General features: G+C 42.4%; 1 protein-coding gene across 7 annotated transcripts in view; it reads left to right on the forward strand.

Moving 5' to 3' along the window:
- Positions 1-6,779: 6,779 nt before the first annotated feature.
- Positions 6,780-25,879, forward strand: part of EP300 (EP300 lysine acetyltransferase) — a 561,889-nt gene continuing 542,789 nt past the window's right edge. For all 7 annotated transcript variants that reach the window (XM_078640667.1, XM_078640674.1, XM_078640679.1 and 4 more), the window contains exon 1: positions 6,780-7,851. In XM_078640667.1, the coding sequence (XP_078496793.1) occupies positions 7,758-7,851 (94 nt within the window). In that variant the 5' untranslated portion in view covers positions 6,780-7,757. The remainder of the gene's footprint in view (positions 7,852-25,879) is intronic.

Consider the following 25,879-nt stretch of genomic DNA (forward strand, 5'->3'; position numbering starts at 1 on the left):
CATTATGAGACTCGAGTCTTATTAATTTGAACTTTGGACCTACATCTCAGGCCGACCTGGTGATGTGACTATTTAGTGTCATATATGTCATAGGGGAGGAGAGATCTAGTATTGTAAGAGAAGAGTTCACTCCAGCAAAGTCTGTCAGAATGTATTGACATAGGACCAGTATATAAGTTAACACACACCACTTGTTGTGCTGGGCAAAAATAAATTATCGGACATAGGTCCTGCAGAATGTGGTCAAGAGAATTCTGTATCCACTTAAATGTATGTTGACCAAGGTTGTTTAGAGACCCCTGCCCAAGAACCAAGAAGGGAAGACTAAAAGGAGTGGTCTCCTTGTTGGGCTACTCTGATTACGGGTTATGTGTGCTTGGAGTGGGTTTGAGTGTATTAGTCAGGTATGAAGTAGAGTCAGTAAATAAAGATTGGGTGGTTTGGGAGCTATTTTGTGCTGATGTAGTCATTGAGTAATTTAAAAGATGTAATTTAGGTGGGATAAAAAAGTGTAATATGGAGGTTTTTAAACACAATTACAAAAAAATGTTATGCAATATCTGTATAAAAAATATGAAATATACGTAATCAAAAGTAATCTATGAATAATGTAATAAATACTTGAAAGAGGTGTTTGGGTCAGTGACTGTGTTGGATGAATTATTTGTGTTAAGTGGGAATGTTTATTCATAATTTATATGTTGTTTCCCCCTATTCCCAAACCCAAAATAATGTTTTTGGGGATGCCCTTCTTGTAGGGAATTCTTGCCCTTTCCATTGCTTGAGCTTTCATTATGGCTTGTGTTGCCCTGTATGAAATTTTTTTTATGGCATTCACTACCTCAATTCCCTCTTTAGACTTTCTGTTTTGGATTGGATTGCCCTCAATTTCATTTGTGTGGAACATTGCCGCCCTTGAGGCTTTTATTATAGGATTCATTGTTCCCCGCTATTTGGTAAGGGAGAGTGTAGTGAGATTGTGCACATGGAACTCTTGTCCAATGCAAACCCAAGCTGCATTATGTGTGAGAGTGTAGTGAGATTGTGCACATGGAACCCTTGTCCAGTAGGTGGGCCATAAAAGTTTGGTTATTAACACCTTTCCTAAAGCATGTTTAGTAGTTCAGTTCAGTTTGAAGCTTTTATTCGGTTAAATGAATCAACCATATAAGCGAAAACAAATATGCATCATTATTCGCAACAATACACAATAATGATAAAGATTACCCATGCATAAAATAGTAAAAATATTAATCAAGAAAAAGTCTTAAACATAAGAAAACGATATAATAAACGCAGATACATATTCGTATACTCCCCCTGGATATATGTAAACATGAGTAGTCCATATCCATAAAAAGTGCAAGTGCAGAAATCACTTAAAAAGCCCTATAGATCATACGATCAAAGTCAAAGATCATTAATTTCCTAATATGAATCGCTTTCAGGAGGAATGTTGCTGTATAGATACATAATTCATATATTCCCCCTGGATTTATGTAAACATGAGTAGTCCATATCCATAAAAGTGCAAGTGCAGAAATTACTTAAAGGCCCTATAGATCATACGATCAAATATCAAAGATCATTGATTTCCTAATATGAATCACTTTCAGGAGGAATGTTGCAGTATAAAAACACAATCCTGGTTCCTCTAGTCTTAAGAGCAAATTCATTGCGTCTTTGGTAGATCTAATATTAAAACGTAAGAAAAACGGTTTTAAGTAAATGTTCCTAAAATTAGAATACAAATTACAGAGTAATAACATATGGCAACAGCTTTGGCGAGAGACTCCATCACATGGGCAGGGTTGGGTAGAACCTTGTTTCATAACGGGGAAATTGACAAGGTGGTGTATGGTACCCAATCTTAATCGTGTTAACACATAGCGGTGTGATGCTCTTGTTACAACTGACAAATAGCTTTGGAACCCTTGTTTAAGATCCGGTTGCATGTAAAATATATAAGTTGTTTGATTCAACAGGGCACGGGAACGATCCGCTATTTTATGGGCTAGCAGGGATATTTTAATCTCACCTCTAGCAGTGAAATCCACACATTCAGTATCTTGCTGGATATCACAATTAAACAAAGCTTTAAACCAGTGGGAGATGTAATTAAGCCAGGGGGATTCTTAAGCAATTCTCCATTTTAAGGCAATCCTTATTACAGATTGTGTAAACAATGTCTCTTCCTTTGACCATATGGATTTCCAAAGTAAAAGCGGGCGCAGTGAAACCAGATCCGAGATGTACTTGATGCCCACTTCGCGGTGAATAATTTCCGTAGAGGCCGATCGTGGGGCACACAACAAGCGTTTTAAAAAAGAGTTTTCTATTTGTAATAATACATTGCCGTGACAATGACCCCAGACCCCAGCAACGTAAAGTGCGACTTCACAGTTACCCAGACTTCCAGTCGTGAGAGCATGACCCGGCTCATAATCTTTATTGAGGAATCCAGGAGGGAAATCGGGCGATAATTGCGAGCATCGTTTTTATCCCCCTTGTTAAAAATAGGTATTATGATTGACTGTCCCCATGATAGAGGAAATTGGGTCTCAGCGGCGGTATTAAAAACTCTGGTTAAAAACGGGGAACATAAGGCCATTTAATTTTTTTAAAGGTCAATTGGGAATCCCGTCGGGTCCCGGTGCCTTCCCCCCCTTACTGCTAATTATAGCCTCAGTGACCTCATCAATCCTGATTGACAACGGCATAGTTGGCCCTTAAGGGTTTGGCGATCAAGGAGTCCTCTCTATCAGTAGGATTAAAGATTTTTGAAAAATGCTCTACCCAGCTATTACAATTAATGTGGGAATTGAGTTCTGGGATGTGTGCATCTTTTAGGAAAGGGTTGTTGACCGTATCCCAAAACAGTTTACTGTTTTTTGTTTCGGCAGCTTGACTTAGGTCTTCCTGATAATATTTACTAAGCATGCTTAGTAAATATTATCATGTGGCTCACTAAACATCAAGGGTCTTATTAGGGGATCATTTTACCCATGTTATGTTTTAATTAGGGGTTTCATACGCCAATCTCATGTAACGTTTTCAATTCAGAGTTCATTCTAGCACCATCTGCATTTTAATTATTAGTTTAACAACCCACCATGCATTATTTTTCATTAAGGGATTCATTTTACATCCTCATTCATGCTTTAGTTATAAGGGTTGCATGCTAATTCCCATTACATTTCTATTGTGGGGCTTGTCCTTTAATAGTGGGGTTCACATTCCACTGCACATTATGTTGATCATATCTCCCTCTGTTTGCTTTAACACTTGAACTGCCTTACAAATGTACACATACATCATAAAAGGGGTACCAAATACATTGTCAGGATGTGTATATATCATGGGCACAGGTGCACATGTCAAGGCAACTTCCCCTTCAGCATCTGTACAAGGTCTATCCAAACATTGGAGAAAGTGCCTGGCAGAGGTCTGGGGACTAATTTTAGGAGCACAACCCCAGTCCACATTAGGATTTCATTTGGGGGATCATTCTATCACCCTCCACTGTATGTTTTAACCTAGGAGTTCACACCGCATTCCACATTTGGTTTTTATTACGGGATACATTTTACCTTACCATTCAGGCTTTAATTATGTAAATCAAAGTCCAACTAATGTTATGTTTTTATTACAGGTTTTACCTTCCCAATTATGCTTTTATTATAGGATTGACACACTGCATATTACTTTGTGAGTTAATCTGCTCCCCAGGCTTTTTTTAATGATGTTTTTTCCATCCTTTCTTTTTTTCACTTTAATTATGGGGTCAGACCCCCAACCAGAATTAGGTTTTTAGGTTGGGGTTCATTTTCATCACTGCGTGGAAGTTCGTATTATGGATTCTTACTCTTATTTGCTTTAATAATAGGGTTTTCACCCCGCTCCATTTTTTTATCTGGCCTAGATACCTCAACACACTATTGTTTTCCAAAATAGTCATACTCAGGGCATAAGTCAGGGGTACACGCAGGTACACAGCGTCCATCCACTCTTTTCACACAGTGGACACTGCCCCCCCTGGCAAGAAGTTGGGCCCCACAAAAATATGCTGAACTTGTCCCGGCGTAATTTTCAGACACCTAGACACGTTCAGGTTCAGCAGTCCCTGCACGTTGTCTACTTTTGATTCCCAGCAGCAACATGCAGGCTTTTTTCACCTCCAGCTGGGCTAAAGTTAAGGGACCATCAGGCGTCCTTTTGTTTAAATATAGTGACAGGAGGCGTCTTGGAACCTCACTCTTACATGCAAATGCCACTGAGGGGAAACAAAGGCACACAGCTTGTTACCTCTTAATAAGTACTTAAGAGAGGCAGCTTTTGACCCTGTTCAGTCCTTGAATATAAGAGATGTATGCACTATAAGAATGTCAGGTGTGTTGGTCTGTCCCAGTATTTACATAAATAACAATTTCAATAGCACAATTGTATTTCTTTTAATAGTGCTATGCAACCCAATGCAGGGTGTCAGAGATTTTTACATAACATACACATTATACAGTGACAATAAATAAAGTACATGTGTAAATCAATGTTCAAGATGAGTTACATGAGTGTGTGGGTTACAAGGTGTAGGATTCACATGCCCTTCATACCTCAATGCGGTCTATTGGAAGGGTTGCAATTTATGATCTGCAGGTAACAAAAGGATGTCTGTGTTAAAAGCAGTAACCCACTTTACTATCTACATAAAATAAAAATCTGTCATCTGCATGTAAGATAATATGCTTTGCAAGAGACACAATCACCTTGTCTACTACTTTGATTAAAATCTGGGACTTTGCAAAACACAGATATCGCAAGCAAGTGCATTAACCACCATAGTTATCTCATCAATATTACTATTCCCTGAGATTTACTGGGCACCTTCACAGCAGGTGCCTTAACCCAATCAAATATTTTAAAATGTAGACTTTGCAACCAATTAAGCGTAACAGATCTACGACCATGCTTCTCCTTGTTGCCAATTTCTTTGTTTCAGGTTAAAAAAAAAAAATGTATTAGTTGAGGCCCAGATTTTGCGTCAGGATTGTGCCTCTTTTTTGGCACAACCCCAACACCAAATCTCATTTGTTAAATCTCATAATGCGTTTAAATATACTTATTATATACCTGATAAGCATATGTGTGAGGTCTTAATATCTGATGTCACTTCTTGTGATGTCACTTCAAGTGAGGTCACTTCCTGTGATGTCACATGCAATGTCATGCGTTGTTACATCATGAGCTATTATGGCACGCGTCATGATTTAACTTGCATATTGCCAAACCTGGTTAGTCCCCTCACTTCTTTTTTAAGGACTTGTTTGTGGCATGGTCATACCTAATATGCATATATAGAGAGGCTTTTGATTAGTGAACTTCATCAATTGGTCTGGTAAGTTGTCATTTACATTTTGCTTCTTTCCACTACGACATGCTGCACAGGGCAATTTATCAGCCCATTTGACACACTGACTCCCTTCACTTTGAGTGACTGCACAAAGCCTGTACGCATCTGCCTCAAAAGGTTTTTTCTCTTCAGTAACAAAGCTGGTGCAAAGTATGGTTTTTACATCCATTTTAAATACCAATTATTTATTTTGCCTTATTTGTGTGTGACCAGTTAAACGTTGTTTTATTTTCAACCTTATTGTTTGAAGCTGCTGTAATAACAAATTTCAGTAACATCGAAATATCGTTGCTGCTTGTGTTTTGAGTCTTTGGGCTGGTGGTTTACTTATTCTTGACTTCTTCACAAATAATAATGAAATGCCTGGTACCTCTGAAAGACTTTTTATTTAAAAAATACTTCACTAGTAAAGTAACCACATCAGTGAGTGCTTATTAATGTTTACATTTTTATTGCACGCATACATCAGCCATGTTCGGGTGACTCAGTGTTTTTGCATTTTTTATTGTGGCATATGATTCCATTCAAAAAGTAACTATTACACCAGCTTGTGCAGCACTGACCTTTTCGCTATACGAATGCCCCCCGATAATGTTCATTAAGGGGTTCATTTAAGGCTCCCCATTAGGATGAATTACGGGCATCATGCCCCAACCAACATTCATTTCAAGTGTTTAATATAAGATTCATCCAACCACCATTTATTTTGAGGTTCATTCTACCTTTAAAGACATGCTTTAATTAGGGGATTTAAATGCCCAACCCTTTCTTGGATTTTTATGCGGCACTATCCGATTGTATCTCATTAGGTTGTAATCATGAGAATAAAACACCGCCTAATTCTAACCTTTTTTTATGGATACCCTTATCGTTATTTTATATGTGGTCCATTCTGCCTCTTCTATTATGCTTTTAATATACGGACCGTACTTCATATACATTAAGGTTTTGTGACGGGGGCCTTTCGTCCCCTATTGGTTTTTCCTGTGATTCATATTATCTCTGAATTCCTACTTTAATTATGGCGTTCATTCGCTCCTTTTAGGTTTTTATTACGGAGTTCATCGCTCCTGTCCCCCATTGTTTGGGGCCTGATTCCTTTTTTTTTTTTTTGCCCTATTCTCTCCAATTTCCCACTTTTATGCCGACACTAACTAGGCCCCATATACTACCCTTTAAGATTACAGGATGCAATGATGCAGTACCCAGGGTCATGACCAATAGGTACCAGTCTTTTGCCGCATGTGACGTACCTGGGACGGGCCCCCTCACCTGGTTGTCCAATGGGGCGCCGCGCCGCTCCGTGCTGTGCTTCCGGTCTGCGTGCAAATCCCCCCCAGCCTCCCCCTACGCTCTGCCGCCATCCGTCACTTCCGGCCGCTGCTGCCGAAGCTGCTTCCCCGAAGCGGAGCCGAGAGAGGAACAACAGCCGCCATTTTGTTTGTGTCCGAGCGGCCGAGGCGGAGCGGGCAGGCCGGGCCCGGGACAGCTGACGGCCGGGAGAGGGGGCTGCGCCAAGGAGTTGGGAGCTGGGGGACATGAACCTCCGCAGCCCCATCCCGGGGTCCCGATAGAACGCAGCGGCAAGCAGGATGGTGCCGCCCCCGGGGGAGGCCAGCGGACGGGAACGGCGTTGATTGCCGGGGGAGGCCGAGTCCCCCGGGTACCCCCTCCAGCCTGCGGAGAGGCCAAAGTCTCAGCAGGTGGTCTGGAGAGGGGGGCTACGGACACCGGCCCATAGAGAAGAGGGCGACTTCCCATCACTTGTTACAAGGACTGCTCTTCTGGGCCTGTTGAAAGAGACCCCCTATCTGCTTAAAGGACACCTCCCCACAGGATTGCAGCTCCATAGTAGTAATGTAGTAAGTATAGCCCAGGCCTTCACCAGAATTCTGAGCCTGCAATAAGAGAAGTAGTCCAGGGCCTGCAGTAGCTCCTCCAGCAGGAAGAGGAGCATCGTTCACCTGCACCCTGGGCTTGATCAAGTACTGTTGCCTGCAGCCCAAGGAGGCCCAGGCCTGCCGCGGCACTTGTTCCAGTGGTGCAGGGTTTTTCACCCAACCCTCCAGCAGGAGTATCCATCGCTGGGACTGCAACCATAGGATCTCCCGGCCATATCTGCACCCCAGGGTAATTGCTCTCACCGACACCTTCAACCTATTCTGCACGTCAGAAGCCTCGATATCATATGCAGTCCTAGGACCCAGAGCCGCACGAGAGGAGACGTCAAATTGCAGAGCACATATAGTAAAGCTTTAGCAAAGGCCCCTTCATTCTCTCTACCAAGAAGTCTTCAGCAGGGGTTACGCCCATTCGTTCGCTAGAAGAAAATTGCACCTTTTGACCGAGGATGGCAGAGAATGTGGTGGAGCAGGGCCCACCGTCCGCCAAGAGGCCCAAGCTCAACTCGCCCGCCCTGTCGGGTTCCAATAGCGATGGAACAGGTGAGGCAATATAGATACCTAATGCTTATCAATACAGATCAAATTATCAATAATGTGCCATTAAATCCTGCTCTTTCAATATCAGTGGGTGCTAAAATTAGTTGTGCTGCACGTATACCGATCAGTAGCTGTCACTTTATTGCCCAACATCAGGAACCTCATCGCTCTTTTAGCCGGCCAGTTTCAACTGGGTTTGGGGGAGGAGGGTGGGGGTTATAAGATGTGTGGTTACCCACGTATTTATAATACCGACCACGAGCTTTTAATATACCTTATGTTCCTGCTTGCCTTAACCGGTGGTTAATTTGGGGAGGTACAATATCCATTCATCACCTATACTGACCAATATCCTGTCTGTACTACTATCCACCCAATTGAGCGAAACCTGACCAGATTTTTTGTAGTCAATGGTTTGAGTCTGTATCCAACTTCTTGGCCCATCCGACCCTGCCAAGAAAGCTGCGGAACATGATGACTTCGGGAAGCAATATGTACTATTTTATAGTACCCAGTCGCAAGCCCATTCCATTTATAATCATACTCTCCTTTCCTGCTGGGGCGGCATGTCAACATCCAGCGTTTGATAATCAATTACCAGCCAATAATCAAATCCACCCGATTTGGGGCGAGTGTGTTAATGCCCTCCGCTTACTAATGGTCAGTATCCAGTTATTCTGCTGCTTAACCTGGTTTTAACAGCGATGTGATGGGAGGGCATGTTATTACCCACTAATTGCGAATGAGCGATATCTGCCAATGCCCTGACCCCACCATTCTGACTGGTGCCAACAGGTGAAAATATTTCAGCAGCATCGTTTAGTAATGATCATCTCCACGCAACCATATCTTTGTGTCAGGTGCTAGTAGCACTTTCACATCTCTCCTTTAACAGGCGTTCGATTTCTATTCGTATTGCTATGGGGCCACATCTTTCTGTTGTCAGATACGACGTGGCTTTGTATACACTCGTACCGATCCATTAAAAGGTGCTCACCAGTATCGGCGCATAACCCAGTCCGCTCACCTGTAATATTGGCATTGATGCATATATGGATTCCGGTTTCATGCCAACTGTCTAAATGTATAATTATTTATTAAGCGCAAAACTCTGTACAAGAGACGAGGGGCATGTATTTAACAGTGTGGCAAGTATACTTTGCTCATTGCCCCCTTATGTTGTCTAGCCGTTTACGGGAGTGTGATGAGGTTCGCATGCCGTGAGCGCCCCTGACCCCGAGTTGTCCATGTCCAACCTACAAAAATATAGTGAACACACAATTGTATTTATCGATAAATAGTTATTCGCTTTACGTGAACCACAAATACGCGATGAGCTGGGGAATAGCAACAGTTTAAATCAATATCTTGGGCTACTCTTTACCTATGTGCTTACTTACATACCTGTATGTGAACTGCGGGGGTAAGGTGAGCGTGTCGTGTTGCAACGATTGACAGCTGAAGGTATCTGTCCATGCTTGCTCTCTGACAGTCTTTGTCCAGCAGTGATGGCACGTGGGAACTGACTGGACGTTCCCACTCATTGTCCATTGATATATGGAGGCACCAAGTAATACTTCGACTCCTTTCAGTCCCCTCGATAATTATATACCCCCCCCCCCCTCCTATACACTTCACAGATTCGAAGGACCTTTAAATCATCCTTTTTTTCTGAATGCCGTAGACGTATGGTTAGGGAACACCGTTCATTGCCCACCGTCCGCCTTTGACAGTGATGTGACATTTTGTCAAACAGTACTTTCTGGTTATCGGTTATCGAAAGCAAAGCAGTCAGTTACCAAGCACCTGTCAACTTTGCTTTTTCGATTCCGTTCGGAAGCAATACGAGATGTGAGCAATTACCAATATATTGAACAATTAATAAATGCTTACTATCTTCTAACATCTCGGATAGTTGACTTGTACATCAAAAGTACTTTACAAACCATGAATTCTGTTTTCTATTTAACCATAAAACTCCACATCTCTTTCTGAAAATACTGTTCCTCATCTGTGTCCTAAAGCGAGCCACCTTTGCAGTACTTTGGGCACTGCCACGTACCTACACTACTGAGCCTTTGTATATCCAGAGCTTTAGTGTGTGTCTAATTTTGAGTGTCACAAAAATTGTTTTCGGTCGACGTTTAGATTTAAATGCTATACGGTCCCATGAGGTGCCTGTTCGTCTACGCTGTGCGGTATCCATTGTGTTGCTCTGTTGGTTTCGTATTTCTCTCGTTTGTTTTGTGTTGCTCCATGAGTGGGTTTGTTCTTGTTACTTTGTGAAGTCTAGTAGTTTGTATATTGCTCTAAGAGCGTCTTTACTTTTATGTTACTCTATAATTGTTTTGTTGCTTTTTGTTGATGGAGGTTTTTGTGTTGATCGTTAGTTTTGTATAGCTTTCTCCGCGTTTGTTTCTAGACTTTTGCTGTTGGGCATTGGCTAGAATTACTCCGCTTTGGTGGCTGCAGATACATTTTCCTATTGGATGGACTTTTATTCTAGGTTGGTATTCAGTTTAAAGTTATTCTGTGTTTGGGAGCAAGTTGCTCAGTGCTGGTTGAGACGGGTTGCGTTGCACCCTTGATGGTTGTGCGATTGGTGAGTTTTGCTGGACACTTTTGTTTTGTTAGAGACCTATTCTGTTGGCAGGAATTTTTTTTTGGGTACTCTGTTTTAATAGTTCTCTGGTGAGATGTTCGGTTTAGGATGCTAAGTTTTATGTTGGCCCACTGATGTGTTTTTTTTGTTGTTGCATTGGTGCCATTTGTGGGATAGTTTACTGTAGTGATGTTGAGGTTTTGGGTTTTGCTCTGATTTGTACACATGGATGGTTTTGTATTGACTTTTGAGATTAAAGCTGTTTGTAAATGATTTATTTGTGCTTTTCCTTATGAATGTTAGTTTGTGTTGGTCTTATTGATGCTAAATATCGTGGGCGGTGCGTTTCTCTATTTTGGTGCCTAGCGTGTTTTTGCCTTTTCTTTTCATTGCACATTTGTTGATTGCTTTTTCTCATTGATCCATGTCGACATTAGCTTGGGTTTTCATGTTTTGTTTGCCAGTTCAGGATTTTGTTTCCTCTTAAAGTTATTGTTGCTACCTGTGTTTGATGCCATTTGAAACGTGTGTTTCAAATGGCATGTCCTTTGCTGCTTTGAGAAATGCAGTGTGTGGCGGGACTGTTTTCTGTAGAGAGAAGTGACCTACCGTTCAAACCAGCAGCAACCAGCCATGGAAGGTGTGTTAATTTTTTCTTCAATTCGGGACGCCCCTTCGCTGGGGCAGCTATTTGCGCTTTACAAGTAATGAACATAACATCTTTGGGCTTCTTTTATTACCTAATAAGACCCTCCTCACCAACTGCTCAACTCCCGTGATTGCCTTGTAAGAATATATCCCCCCCCCCCACACCGCTCTAATGGCTGGAGCAAAGAAAGATGCTAAATGAGCCATTGTTATCAATCTCTTCACTTTCCACTACTGCATCACTATGTCCTTAATTCAACCTTGATGGTTGATGCTTGTCCACACTAAATGTATAAGGTACACCTGAAGAATTGTACTACTTACAGCTCAAACCTGCACAGATTGTCAAAAGTAGGTCTGTCAATATTATCCCTTTAGCTAATGCTTTTTGCGCATCTCAAATTTTGGATAAGCAGGGAAATACACTAAATGAGCCATTGTTATTAACCTTTTTATTTAAACTTTATTTCATAGCATTTTGTTTTATAGAACACAATAGGTTGTACAATAAATTATTTTAAATTCTCGAATAGGTACTATACTGGCCAAATTGAGTTAAGATGCCATTGTTGTGGTTTACAGTTTCATTTCTCTACTTTGGTCTTCTACAAGTATAGGGAAACTGGGGTTTGGGACATGGGCCATATCAGGTTAAGAGTAGATGGGCTCTGTTGCTGTACTGTTAGTAAATTTGCCCTGAACCTAGGATCTCAAGTGGCTGCTATAGTGATTCTGCATGCGACAGAAGATTCAGTGTTGCTAAACTTTGCATGTTTGAGCCGAGGATTTCTGAGTGAAGGTCTTGTGCAGCCCTTCAGATACATTCTTTCAATGTCCTAATACTTTCAAAAACATTTTTTACTTACTATGGTTATTATTGGGACTGTTCATACCAAATTAACTTGTAATGTTATCTTCGAGCATCGTTTCTCTTTTCTGGGGGCATTTTTATTTGCTACAGAGCTAAGTGAAACGAGAACCGGTTCAGATTCCTATGTGATGCACAAGGACCCATCGTTAACCAGTTTGACAGAAATGAAGTGCACCAGATTTATAATCTTGTACCAGGTGAATCGAAGTCTGACATCATATACTTGGACAAATGAAGGCTTTGGTTTCTTCTAGTTTAACCTGCGTCTATTTCCTCAGTATTCCCCAAATTATACTACAATATCGCTATTATTCAACATTGTCAGAACTACACAGTGGACAGCTAAACACACAACACTATTGATTCCAAAGGGTCGTACAACTTGCCCCTTTCTATTGAGTTGTAAAAAATTAAAGTCTCAATTGAAGTTTCCAATTTATTATCCGTAAACTTTCATTGCTAATGGTTTGATGCCTACCCGTTATCTCTCCTTGGCGTACCTGTAAAGTCATTCATTGTTCCACCATGCTGCAGCTGTTGACGACCATCAGGTGAAGTTTCATAATACACAGTAAATTACTCAAGGGGGCAACATGCCTAAGAAATGTCATTGGAGATGGTAATTTCACCATTACAACAATGCTGCCTCTCTGTATTCCATACATTTTTTTCCCTTTTAAAGACACCTTTGTTAGCTTAGGTGCTTGAGTACTCTTAGTTGAGAGAAGAGCCATGATGTGTTGAACTTGTGGTAGGTATGCAATTTCGTTGAGAACGTACCTTCTACACAGATGGAAAGAGTGCCAAAAATCAGCAGTGCACACGTAAACCTAATTTCTCTTCTGAGCTGCAAACATATGGACACTCTTGAATGGTGTGCTTTGTTGGTGGCATTACAGCAAATAGCGTATATCATTTGGCAACTCCTCACTTCCTGTAGGACACTTTCGTGGTCCTGACCGTCAATATTCAGACTTTCCTTATCCATGAATACTGTCTGTTGCTTGTCCAAGAAAGCCTTTATCCGAGATTACAGATACTTAATTGACATTTACATTTGTATGGAATGTAGCCAGTTAGAGCTCTGATTGAAATTTCGGGATACGATTGCGCAGTCACGAACGTGTCTAGTGAGTCCCCTACATGCTGTGGTGATTTCCACCAGACATTGAAAGTAACAGCGTCGGCTTCAACACTGTAGTTAAGAAATTACTATGTTTCACCGAACTAGTATGTTATGTGGCAGGTTGTTGTAGAAACCACATTTCTTTTAATAGAATTGCCAACAGAAAGAGATGGAACTAAGACGCATATAAACACCTGATACAATTATTGCTTCTTTTTGTACTCTTCACCAAACACTGCTTCTACGTTTGATTCTGGCCACTTAATTTATGCATCAAAAGAGATGTGCCTGCAACCCTCCCCACCTGTGAGTCTTCAGCGACAGTATCCTCGGAGGTCCTTGTTATTAATATAGTTACATTGTTATTGTTTCGCTCTGTTAGCTACGGCAGTGTGGTCATTAAGTTGAGCTGCTCTTTTCAAAATGTGGCTTTTTAGAAAAAAGTACCCCATTTGGTTTACCAGGATAGTGTATGTGTGTGTGTGTATGTGTATATATATATATATATATATATATATATATATATGTGTGTGTATATGTATGTATTTGTGTGTGTATATATTTTGTGTGTATGTGTATATATGTATATATATATATGTATATATATATATATATATATATATATATATATATATAGTTTTTGTTTCTTTTGACACTTTCTATTCAGAGACTCTTGCTGCTCACTGGGATTTTCACTTAAAATTCTCTAGTTCACATGCATTGCACACAGAAGGTTTACCCATTCTGTTGTTGTGGCACAGTCCGCCCTGAGTCATTTTTTAAAATCCTTCATAGTGGTAACCTGTAACTTTACATTTTGAGTCTCTTTGGTGTTAATGTGATTCTCCACCTTTGCTTAATTGAGGTGTTTGACATTATATGGAGAATACGGGTGATCCGTTGGAGGTGGGACGCTTGTATAGAGGGGACAAGCCTAACTAGTAAGCAGGGTGGTTAAAGAGAGGGTGGTGTTGTAAAGGTGTTTTTGTTATGTTATGTTAAAAGTTATTTATTGAGCGCACTGCCACCGATTGGTTTCCTGGCGCTAAGATAGACAGAGAACGGAACCTGGGAACGTGAATAAGATGGGATTAGTGATATGCTTGTCTGAAGAGCCATGTTTTTAAAGCTTTCCTGAATGACAAGAGATCCGAGCAGGACCTAATCTCGAAGGGGAAGGTGTTCCATAGACGAGATGCAAGGACGGCAAATCTGCAACCACCAGAACGTTTGCGTTTGAAAGCGGGTGTCTGGAGGAGGGCAGAGCGCAGATTGCGAGAGGGGATATGCCTGATGATGAGATTATCTATGAATTTGGGACTTTTGCAGTGGAGAGATTTAAAAATCATGCAGCCAGTGTTAAAGGAACAGCGTTGGGCCAAAGGGAGCCAGTGAAGGTTCCTGAGCAGAGGAGATGCTGAATGCCATCTGGTTTGAGCAGTGATCAGTCTGGCCGCGTAGTTCTGGGCCATCTGGAGGCGCTTCAGTAGATCTAAGGGTAGGCCTAGATATATGGAGTTAGCATAATCCAGGTGGGAGAATACCGTGGTGATCACCACCTGGATAATGGCCTCTGGAGTAAAAAAGCGGCGCACCTTCCGGATTTTCCTGAGCTGGAAAAAACACTTGGAGACCACTTGACCCACTTGTGTTTTTAAAGAGAGATCACTGTTCAGGGTAACTCCAAGTGTCTTTGCAGAGGAAGTAGGAGTAGGGGCTTGACCCATATCTGATGGCCAGTAGTGTGTGCCCCAGTATTTGGCACTGTCACCTGTGAGCACCAGCTCAGTTTTTCCAGGGTTTAGTTTTAGGTGGTTTTGGTTCATCCAGGTTTGGATGAACCTCATGGTAGACTGGAAATGAGAGATGGAGATGGTGGAGTTGTCAACAGTGAAGAGTAGTTGCAGGTCGTCCGCGCAGTTGAACACAGTCACCTGCTTGTCTCTTAAGGCCTGGATTAGAGGAATAATGTAAATGTTAAACAGGTGGGGTGACAACGAGGAGCCCTGAGGGACTCCACAGGTGATGGACTGTTTAGAGCCGACCAGGGTGCCGAGACGGACCGACTGGGATCGGTTCTCCAAGAAGGACCTCAGCCAACAGGCAGCTAAGCCCCTGATGCCGGCCTGGTTGACACGGTCGATCAATATGTCATGGTCGACCGTGTCAAACGCGGCCGACAAATCCAACAGCACCAGGGCCTGAGGCGAACGTCTATCGGCGCAGTCACGGAGCGAGTCTAAGACCGCAACTACCACTGCCGCTGTTGAATGGGCAGGGCGGAAACCTGCCTGGTGGGGATCAAGACAGTTTGAACCCTCCAAAAAGTTGGACAGGTGTTTTGCGACATGAACTTCCATAACCTTGGCCAGGAAAGGGAGCAAGGAGATTGGCCGGTAGTTTGCCATGCAGGTGGGGTCCGCCCCAGGTTTCTTCAAGAGTGGGATGACTGTTGCTTCCTTAAATGCCAGGGGTACTAACCCAGATGTAATAGAGTCGTTCAGCAGAGTATAGGCCGGAGTCGGGACGGTGGACAGACACTCTTTAAGGATGTAAGGGGGACATTTGTCAGAAGGTGCCCCTGATTTGACTCTTGCCAGTAGCTCTAAGAATTGCTCTGAGGTAATAGTGGGAAACCTGTTTAATGTGGCCTTGTTGGTAGTGGTATGGGTGGCAGAGGGAGTATTTTTTGCAGGTTGGGACGCTCTTTGGTTGTGGCAAAGGCCTCGTCTGCAAAAGGAAGCGGGTTGTATAACAGTTGTGTGTTTGTTGTGAAAGCTTCGAGTAGCTGAATTTCCCATTTTGGGACTGGATCATTCGGGCCCTGTAATTATTGCAGAATCTGAATTTTGTGCCCATAAGGGTTATTTCAGTCTTGCTTTTTCAGCACTATTTTTTTTTTAAATAAGACAACCAGTTTATTGGCTGGCGTCAATCAACAGAGTGACTAAGGTCCCCTCTGCACAGGTGCCACAGTCCCTGTTTAGAGGCTTTGCAGAATGCACCTATTATTATTATTATTATTAAACACTGGTAAAGCTCATAACTACCTTCAAGCATCCCAGCGCTAGCGACTGAGCAGAAAACCATTGAAGTTATGGTGCTATTTGTTGGAATAGCCAGGTTTTTAAGAGTTTACGAAATGGAAGGACATGGGATTCAAAGTGGAGGTGTAAGGGTAAAGTGTTCCAGAGCTTCGCCACATTATAGCCAAGGATCTTCCTTCGCTTCTTGTACTCCTGATTTTGGGGACAAATGCAAGATTAAGACTGAGCGATCGCAGATCTCTCTAGGGCCGATAGGGGATTATGAGGGGTTTGTTGATAGCCGATCCCGTTCCCCACATAGTCTTATGGGCAGTGCAAAGGGCCTTACATTTTACTCTTTCAAGGATTGGTAGCCAGTGTAGGGTTTTTAAGGTTGGCTTAGCTGACTGGGTTTTTGGAATTCCAAGTAGCATCCTGGAAGCACAGTTCTGAGCAACTTTGAGTTTCATTAGTGTTGCCGTAGGAGCCCCTAAATAGAGGGAATTGCCATAGTCAAAACGTGATAGGACCAAGGCCTGAATCAAGATTCTTTTTGCAGCCGTTGGAAGAAGCAAAATAACATTTCAGCGTGTTCTGAGTGTGCCAAAACAGGCCCCTGTCACCTTCACTGCTTGATAGTCAAACTTGAGAGAGTTATCTAACCTGACACTCAGGCTCTTTATCCTGGTTTTGGGGGTTGGAGTGGGACCTAGGCACTTAGGCCATATCTGACTAAGGTCTGTGCTAGAGTGGTTGCCTAGGAGCATGAGTTCGGTTTTACCTCCTTTAAGTATGAGACAGGAGTGCTCCATCCAGGAGACCACTTTCTCCAGACATGTTTTGAAGTCTGAGGGGAAGTAGCGGGCCCCATTGAGTTATGACCAGCTGTGTGTCATCCGCATAGGTGACAATCTTAACCCTGTGAGTAAGATGATATCAGCCAGTGGCCTCATATACACTTAAAAAAGTGTAGGGCTCAACAAAGCTCCCTACGGGACTCCACAGCTGAGCTCTAGTCTTAGATGTTGCGTCCCCTGAAAAAACAAGAAATGTTCTTTTATCTGGGTAAGATTGCCTCCAAGAGATCGCCTCCACTTGTATCCCCGGCCTCCTGAGTCTCTACTAGAATGGAAAAGTTAACTGTGTCGAAGGCAGAGCTTAGGTCAAGGAGGATTATAGCAACTGCTCCTCCCTGATCCAGGATCTGTTTAGCGTCCTTGACCACAGCAAGAAGAGCTGTCTCGGTTCTGTGTTTAGTATGGAACCCAGTCTGAGTGGCATGCAGGAGGTCCTGGGTTTCCAAGAAGTTGGCGAGAAGAGAATTCACTTATTTTTCAATTTTTTTTTACAATGACTGGCAACAACGAAATGGCGATAAATGCCAAAGTCCTCTGGGCCTAGGCTAGGTTTTTTCAATAAGGCCTTGACCACAGCATGTTTCCATGGACCATCTGCGTCTCAAACTAAAGTTTGAGCCTTTTTCGTTAAGACTACCATTCTACCACTACCACTCTAGGACTTTGTTCATGCTCTGTTCCTCTGTTTTTGGAAGTAGGTCATCTTATTATACCATTTTTCTGTTCATCGTTTATATTCTCTGCTATCTCACCCCGGTTTGTCAAGGTCTGCCATTTAGCTCTTTCCTGTTGTCACTCCTACTAGTGATTTTCCTCAAATCCGCCTATATCCTCCCTATGAACCTGTTGGAAGCCGCCATGGTTTGCTGCAGTTAGAGAGGCTTGCATGGTCAATAGATTGCTTTTTTCCCCGAAAACATCTAGAACTTCATCTGACAATTCCAGTCCCTTTCAAAAGATTACTGCTTGTTGTTTCTGGATTCTGCAGTCTTGTAACCCTGCTAACTCAAGAGACAGATTTCCATGATTACTCCATTCATGACTCAAAATTATTGAGCTTTTCACGGTTATATGGTTGCTGTGTAGTGTGTTTACATATTTATTCAGTTAACCCTCCTGTGGCCAAAAAAGCGCTCCTTCCTTTCTTCAAATCAAATTGATATACTCTGCCACACATGTTTTCAGTTTAGGTGTCGTTACTCTTTGGTTTGCAGGAGGGTAATGTAATCCAGTACTTGTATAGCGCACAAATCACCCCCGAAGGGGTCTCAAGGCGCTGGGGGCCGTTGGGAGGATTAAGCGAGCTATTGCCCAGAGTCGCATGGTGCTGGGCAGTCTCCTGCCGCCGGAGCCGGGGATCGAACCGTGAACAAATGCAATAATGGAAACTGTGTATACGCACGTAGAAAATACAGCAGCCCTAGAAAAATTCCCGGCAAAGTCAGTAGTGAAACATGCATATGACGCCTACAAACTGCCATGGTATACTACAAAGCTAAGAGACAAAAAAAGGGAAATCGCTAAAAAACTAAGACAAAAGGTCGCAATAAATAGACAGGTAAAGGATATAGACAATGGTGAAATACAGAAAATGAGAAAAGAATACAAAGAAGACTGCGGAAAGGCAAAAAGGCTATATACTGGGAAAATATGGGTAGACCTGCTAAGGACAAGTAAACTACCAAATAGCAGTGAATTCTGTGGCCTAATCAATACATTATCAAAAGGTACTGGGGCGCAGCAAAACATAGGAATAAGTGAAACCTCTTGGCTGCAATATATAGACACCCTATACAATACCCATACGTTGCAACTCCCGTGCATAGAATTAAGGAAGGAAACAACTATGGGAAAAGATTTGGGAAATGTAGTAACAAAACACGAAAAAGCCAAATGGGCAAAAGAAACACCGAGCGGGGCAACCATGGATCCTTCCCCATTGACAACAGTGAAACAAACAACTTTGTTGATAAAAAAAATTAAAAGCAGAAGGCGCAGCAGGCCCCAACGGACTACCCAATGCTCCTTTTTAAACAAGACCCTGACTTCTGGGCAAACTATCTCACCCCACTTTTCAACCAACTGTTCATTGACAAAAAGATACCACGGTCCTGGTATGGCAACATCTTCCACCCTATTTATAACAAGCATTTGCAATGCAATAGGTCTCGCATTAGGAAAGTTTGAGCTATTGGTCTTGTAAATGACAAGTCTTTTATTTATGTGTTGGTTTTGAAAATAGCTAAATTAATAGCTTTGTTATTTACAATGCCAATAGTTATAACTTTCGCAAATGTGACACCTATAACCTGGGGTTGCGCTGAGTGGTGCTGTGGTGGTGCTGTTGTGGTGCTGTTGTGGTGCTGTTGTGGTGCTGAGTGGTGCTGTTGTGGTGCTGTTGTGGTGCTGTTGTGGTGCTGAGTGGTGCTGAGTGGTGCTGAGTGGTGCTGAGTGGTGCTGAGTGGTGCTGAGTGGTGCTGAGTGGTGCTGAGTGGTGCTGAGTGGTGCTGAGTGGTGCTGAGTGGTGCTGAGTGGTGCTGAGGTGGTGGTGCTGAGTGGTGCTGAGGTGGTGGTGCTGAGTGGTGCTGAGGTGGTGGTGCTGAGTGGTGCTGAGGTGGTGGTGCTGAGTGGTGCTGAGGTGGTGGTGCTGAGTGATAATGTGGTGGTGCTGAGTGAAATGGAGTGTAAATATGTGTATTGGTATGTTGTCTTGTGCCATGGTATGTAGTGGAACTTAATTATGTGGTGAGCTGTTGAATTGTGTGACGTTGAATTTTGAGGTGTGGATTGGATGCATTTGTTGTGCAAGTGTGTTGATTTGCATGATGTGGTTTGTTTTTGAATTATGTGGTGCAGAATGGAAATGTGTGGAGCTTTATTGTGTGGCGTGGAACTGTGTGGTATTTTGAGTTAAATTATGCTGATGGGAATTATGTGGCATGGCGTAGAGTGTATTTGTATGGATGGTTGCTATGTGGCATAGTAGTTGTATGTGGGATGTATTTATCTGGTATTTAGTAGAGTGTAATTAGGTGGCAAACATGAATGTGCACGTATGTGCAAAGGCTATATTGAATGTATTTTATTATCTGTTATGAATAACAGTAAAAACAGCTGCAGGAGGACTGTCCATATTATATGTGTTTGCAGAGACTGTTTTAGCCTTAGTAAGTTGTTGGATGCAAAGTTACCTGACAGAAACCGCCACATTTCCCAAAAATAAACAAAGATCCTGGAGATGCTGTCAGCCAGAGTACTTAAATGAAGGGTTCAGGTGATATTACAATTTAATGCAGCACTTTAAACAATCCCCTGCCCATGACTTTGAAAAGAAATAATTTTTTAAACATAATTTAGGTGGCGAATGCAGATTTAATGAATACATCTTCAGCAACATTTCAAATGTTTAAAAATGCAAACTAGGTTTCTTGAAATAGGATTAGAACCCAGACATACAAAGTGCACAGTAATCTAAATACAAAGTGTTGATCTGCTAGTGTGCTGGGTTTATGACACAGCCCTGGTAACGTTACATGTGAAGTTTAATGGCCCACTGAAGGAGGGTGGAGTAGCAGAGGCAGCAATGAATCTCGGCAGGGAGCTCATTTATGGAAAGAAGCAACCTAACACAGTAAAGAAGCACCGCTCGGCAGGTGCTCATGTGAGAAAATAGCTGTTGTGTGTGAAAAGTGTGGCACAGCAGAAAGAATACAGAGGAGCAGGACAGCATGTCAGGTCCGTTACATGGGGAAAGTGCATGGAGCAGAGATGCACACTGGCGAGACAGCCATAAAAGCACAGATGAGGAATGAGCAGCAGTAGGGAGGCAGGGAGGCAGCTGCCGCTCCGCATCGGGGTTGAACTAACGCCAATTAAGTCATTTCCCCCTCATTCTAGTACAAAAATGAGAAACATTGAGCAATAAATCTTACAGGCTATAAATAAATGAATAGTTCGCTAAACACAAAACATGTACAACAAAAAGCACCCGTAAATGTGGCATGAAAATAAAGTGCCCGTTGTGTTTCAAAATCGGAATGTAGCTAAAAGAAAGCACTGCTTTGATAATTTGCACAAGCACAGTAGAACACAATAATGGGTGCAGACTGCAAATAAACAGCGTGCTGCGTGGTGAAATTTTGAAGAGTGCTTCACGTTTGCAATTTACCTCGAGGCAAATGCTTTCAAAGAATACGAACCGCTGCAGTGGTGTGGCCAAGGTGCCCTGGTTAGCCTCGGTCGGGGGCATACACGGGTGCACCATTAAAGACCCCGGCAGTGTGGGCTGACGTGCTCCCTGGAGTTAAAGTGCAGCAGCAGTAACCTGAAAAGTGTGAGGAAGAGCAGCTACTTGCGCAGGCACACAAGAGGTTTTTCGTGCAGCTGGGGCCCGGAGCATGCAACGCCTGAGGAGCCGGCCCAAGTACTAGGAGATTGAAAAGAAGTGGCACAGCAGGCCGCCCATGCACAGCATTTCGCTCGACTCCTCTAAGTAAAAACATTATCAAATGATAAAGTGCTATGAAGCCCTTCGACCGGCCGTGCCCGGAAAGTAAAAACATTGGCAAATAATAAAGTGCTGTGAAGCGCTGCGACCGGCCGGCCGTGAAGCTGGCGGAGGAGGCGAGGCTGGGCTTGGGTAATGCAGGGATAAGGGGTAGCAGAAGTTACAGGAGCCTGGACTGCCGCCGACCGCCACCCCTTGAATGCACGCTAACTCCTGGTCTCATCGGTATGTGCTGCCTCTCACACCAACATGCCCCTCTTTCTTTCGCCAACCAACCCCCAAGTCTGCAGCGCAGGGCCCCTAGACATGGTTTAATGGCTAGAACAGTCGACCCTAAATCTCGGAAAGTAACACATCATCGAAGATTAAAGTGCTTTTCTGAATCGTTTTGGCCGCTATAGGAGTGGAAGGGTATGCTCAGACATGAGTCCCTTGCTCACTGCATCATCAGGATTCAAGCAAGCCGGGCCGAAGACTGCTGCAATGCCAGAAACCGGTCCCCGGAAGCTTGTTTCCTTTCCAGTAAAGAATTGGCTTGGTAGTTTGGTCTGCCCTGTTCCCATGATGCACTGGGCCAGGGACAGACTAATTTGCATGTAGCCAGGTTCTGAACTGGGATGGTGCAGTGAGCTAAAAAACGGTGATGGATCAAGCCCTGCTCTTTTGACTGGGTATGAGTGTTCTGCTTAATTCAGATGCTCTGTCCATCACCACCCCCTTTTCTGAGCTGTTAATAGAAAGAGCGGAGAAAAAGAAGGTAGGATTATTGGCATGCTATATCGATTTAAAATCAGCGTTCGATAGAGTACCAAGAGACCGGTTGTGGAAAAAGCTAGAATCTTGGGGCCTCCCACAGAAACTAACAGATATAATAATTGCCTTATATAGCGAAACATGGACCAAAGTGAAACTTGGAGATGGGAGAATGATATCACTACAAACAAACATAAGAAATGGCCTAAAACAGGGCTGTGTGCTCTCTCCAAGCCTATTTAATGTATACCTAGCAGACTTAAACAGCTACCTGCAACAGGTAAACGGACTTCCACCTAAACTGGCAAACAAATCAATTCAGTTTCTGCAATACGCAGATGACATCGTGATTTTAAGCCACACACCAATAGGCCTGCAAAGGGTCATAAACAAATTAACAGAGTACCTCGATCTAGTAGGTTTGGAACTTAACAATAAAAAAACAAAGGTCGCGAGATTGGCGGGCCCAAGCCGAGGAACTTTTAAATGGTATGCAATGAATACTCAAATTGAGGAGACAACCACGTATAAATATTTGGGTATTAAACTGTGCAGAAACATGTCCATGGTGGACCAAAAACGGGATATCACAGCTAAAGCACAATCGCTCACCTTCGCCTACAAACTGCTCCAAAAGAAACTGCAATGCCCCTCATATGGGCGCCTTTTAAAAGTAATGGCAGCTCAACTGTTACCTACATTGTCTTATGGGTTGGAAATATGGCACGGGAAAGAAATTGACATCCTAAATAAATTACAGACAAGAGTATACAAATCTGTGTTTAATCTTTTTAAAGGATCATCCCCAGCGCAAATACGCCTGGAATTTGGCCTACAAAACCAAGTCTACCAGAGGAAAGCTATCTTTGCAAAATGGTGCTGGAAACTCAGAGCATCAGAAATAGGATCACTGAATAACCTATGTTGGCTGGAAATCAAGAAACAATATGATATGAAAGAACCAAACTCTTGGGGCTCCTATTTGCGAACTGCCCTGGAGTCACTATACATCGAGGAAGTTTGGAACAGCCACTTGGAACGAGCATCTTTCTATAAAATTTGTAAACTAAATGCAAAGTCACTATCCCTGGTGGAAGACAAAAGGATTTTGGCCAAACGCCGTCACGCCTGGTCAGTGATCAATTCATACAAAAGATTAAAACCACAATTTTATCTTGAAGCCCACTTCAGGCTATCGCTAAAAATGAAATTCATGGCATACAGACTGGGCGATCATTGCTCAAAAGACCTAATTCCAACTTGGAAAAGTGAACACCAAGAAAAGACATGCCGCCTTTGTGGGTACCACACAGAAAGTTTGTACCATCTAATGTGCACGTGCGAGACAGTAAAAGACGAAAGAAGATCTTTGTTGAAATCAGTTTTAAACGCTTTAAGAATTCGCACCTGCAGGCAGTCACTAGTTGGATGGGTGCATCATCGAACATCCTAATATGCCGTGCTCGAAAATCGAAACAGATTAAACTTCGGGTGATCTTCTTTTAGGAATTCGTAAATTTTTAAGAACATGAATTTTATCTCGTTTTTACATTGATTGTTCTTTTTATATGTATACTTTAAGGTTGTGATAAACCAAATAAAGTTAAATTTTGATTCTGACTCTGGACCGTGATCCCCAGCGTCAGTCGCCCTGGCGCCACACCTCTCTGTTGATAGAATTGTTTTGTTTTTAATTGTATCATGATTATTTATATAAAGTCTACACTGGAACCTCGCTTTTTGAATTTTAGATGATGTCCTGTTGGGTAAAGAAAATGCTGTTAGTAGAGCACTCTGAAACGTGGCTACATCTTGGTGCTGGGCATTAATGTTTTTATAACTTCTTGATTTTGTGTAACTTCTTAAAGAGAACTGATGTCTTGATTTTTTTTTTTTACAGTTTTTAGATTGTTCCACTTATCAGAAATTCTTTTAATTGTTTTTGATATCTGTTAACAGCTCAACGTATAAATGTGGCATGGTTAAGGTGTTAATATATGAAAGATAACAACTTAGGCAATTAATATTTACTTGTCTGTACAATGAAAAATTAGAGGTAAATTAATAAAAAAATCAGGTTCTATCTTTTATTCACATCATTTAATAAAAAAATACATATTACATTGAAAGATTTGTGTCCAAAGCTATTTAGACCAAATCACAACAATAAAATTAAAACAATATCACAGAAATTATAAAAGAAATTTAACGACTAGTGGCATCACAATATATTCAAATGGTTAAGGTGTTATGCACATGCATGTTATTCGGGCAAGTGAGTCACTTGCAGACATTTGAGCCATTGGAATCTTCAGGAAAGAAAGAAGGCTTGTTAAGGTGTTGGTTCAGCAATTTTTATTTATTTTGTTCTTAAATGTTCGTGTTGAGTCTTTCCAGGTTGGGCGTAGTTGTCTGTTTTATGGCATTTTTTTCACACATCTCTGCGTGTGGTTTCTGCAGATATTTTTTGATCTCCATTTTGTTGCTCTCTTTACACCAAGTGTTTTTCTTATTGCACGTTCCTTGATGTGATTGAAGGAGTCTGGTTGGTAGACCATGACTCTATGAATATCTTTGTTGGAGATGGTGAACATTGAGCTTGCATAGTAGTCTTTGAGGCCGCTGCCCCCTCTTCCCAGTAAAATCTTAAAATGTCCTTATTTTGTCCGTATAGTGTACATGTACTTATACCCTTACACCCTGCATTTAGTTGCAGCCTATTTGGCTGGTCGTATTCCCTTTGCATTCCTATATTTATCCACTTTTATCTTTGCTCTAAGACTGCTCGTTCTAGCTATCCCGGTCTTTTGTGGCCATGCCGTATAGTCAGACTTAGCTTTGATTGTTGCTATCATTTGATTGTGGGTCTGTTCGTTCTTCCTCTGGTTTACAATAACCCAGTATCCTATATAAACCTTTTTATACAGTCTTTTGCTTTTTTGATCAACTCAGTCTTTCAACTGTTCTTCCATTCGTTTCCCATGCTGATCCACTTTCTTTGTTGTTACTTATATTACAGTTGGAAGTTTGTTTTTTCTTTGTTTCAGTCCCTTCCTATCCACCTCTAGGTTTTGCTCAGCAAGTTCTCTGTTGGGTCTTGCCTGCGACCACACTCTTTCTTGAGAAAGATGTTTTCTACAAGTGGTTTGGAGCCTGAACACTGCTTATCATTTGTTGACTTAATTGTCTCTCTTATTTGCTGCTTCACTATTGGCCAGCGCATGTTTGCTCCACTTAACTTTTGTGTGGAGGATGTACCAAGTACTAGTTGCTTTATTTTACACTGCTGCTTTTTTCTTACTGTTTTTGCATCTTCCCTCCTGTTCCATAGTTCCTCACTCCTGTTCATGCAGGTTATTCCTTCCCACCCTCCAGTTGTCAGTTGTTCCCCACTATTCATAAGGGGGGGAAATCCATATCAATACACTGCCAACGCTGGCCACATTACATCACTCCCCCCCCCCCCCCCCCCGTACCGTTGCCTGTTCCTAAATTGACATTGCACCCCTTACCTCCCACCCACCCTAGGAGGGAAAGCGCTATGATGCAGCCAGCGCGGACTGCCATCTTGTTTCCTAACATGTAGCCATATTGCACATCAGCCACGGTTCTGTACAACATAACTAAAGGACATTGGCATA

The sequence above is a fragment of the Lissotriton helveticus genome, chromosome 1_1 (assembly GCF_964261635.1).
Source record: "Lissotriton helveticus chromosome 1_1, aLisHel1.1, whole genome shotgun sequence".
Lineage (NCBI taxonomy): Eukaryota > Metazoa > Chordata > Amphibia > Caudata > Salamandridae > Lissotriton > Lissotriton helveticus.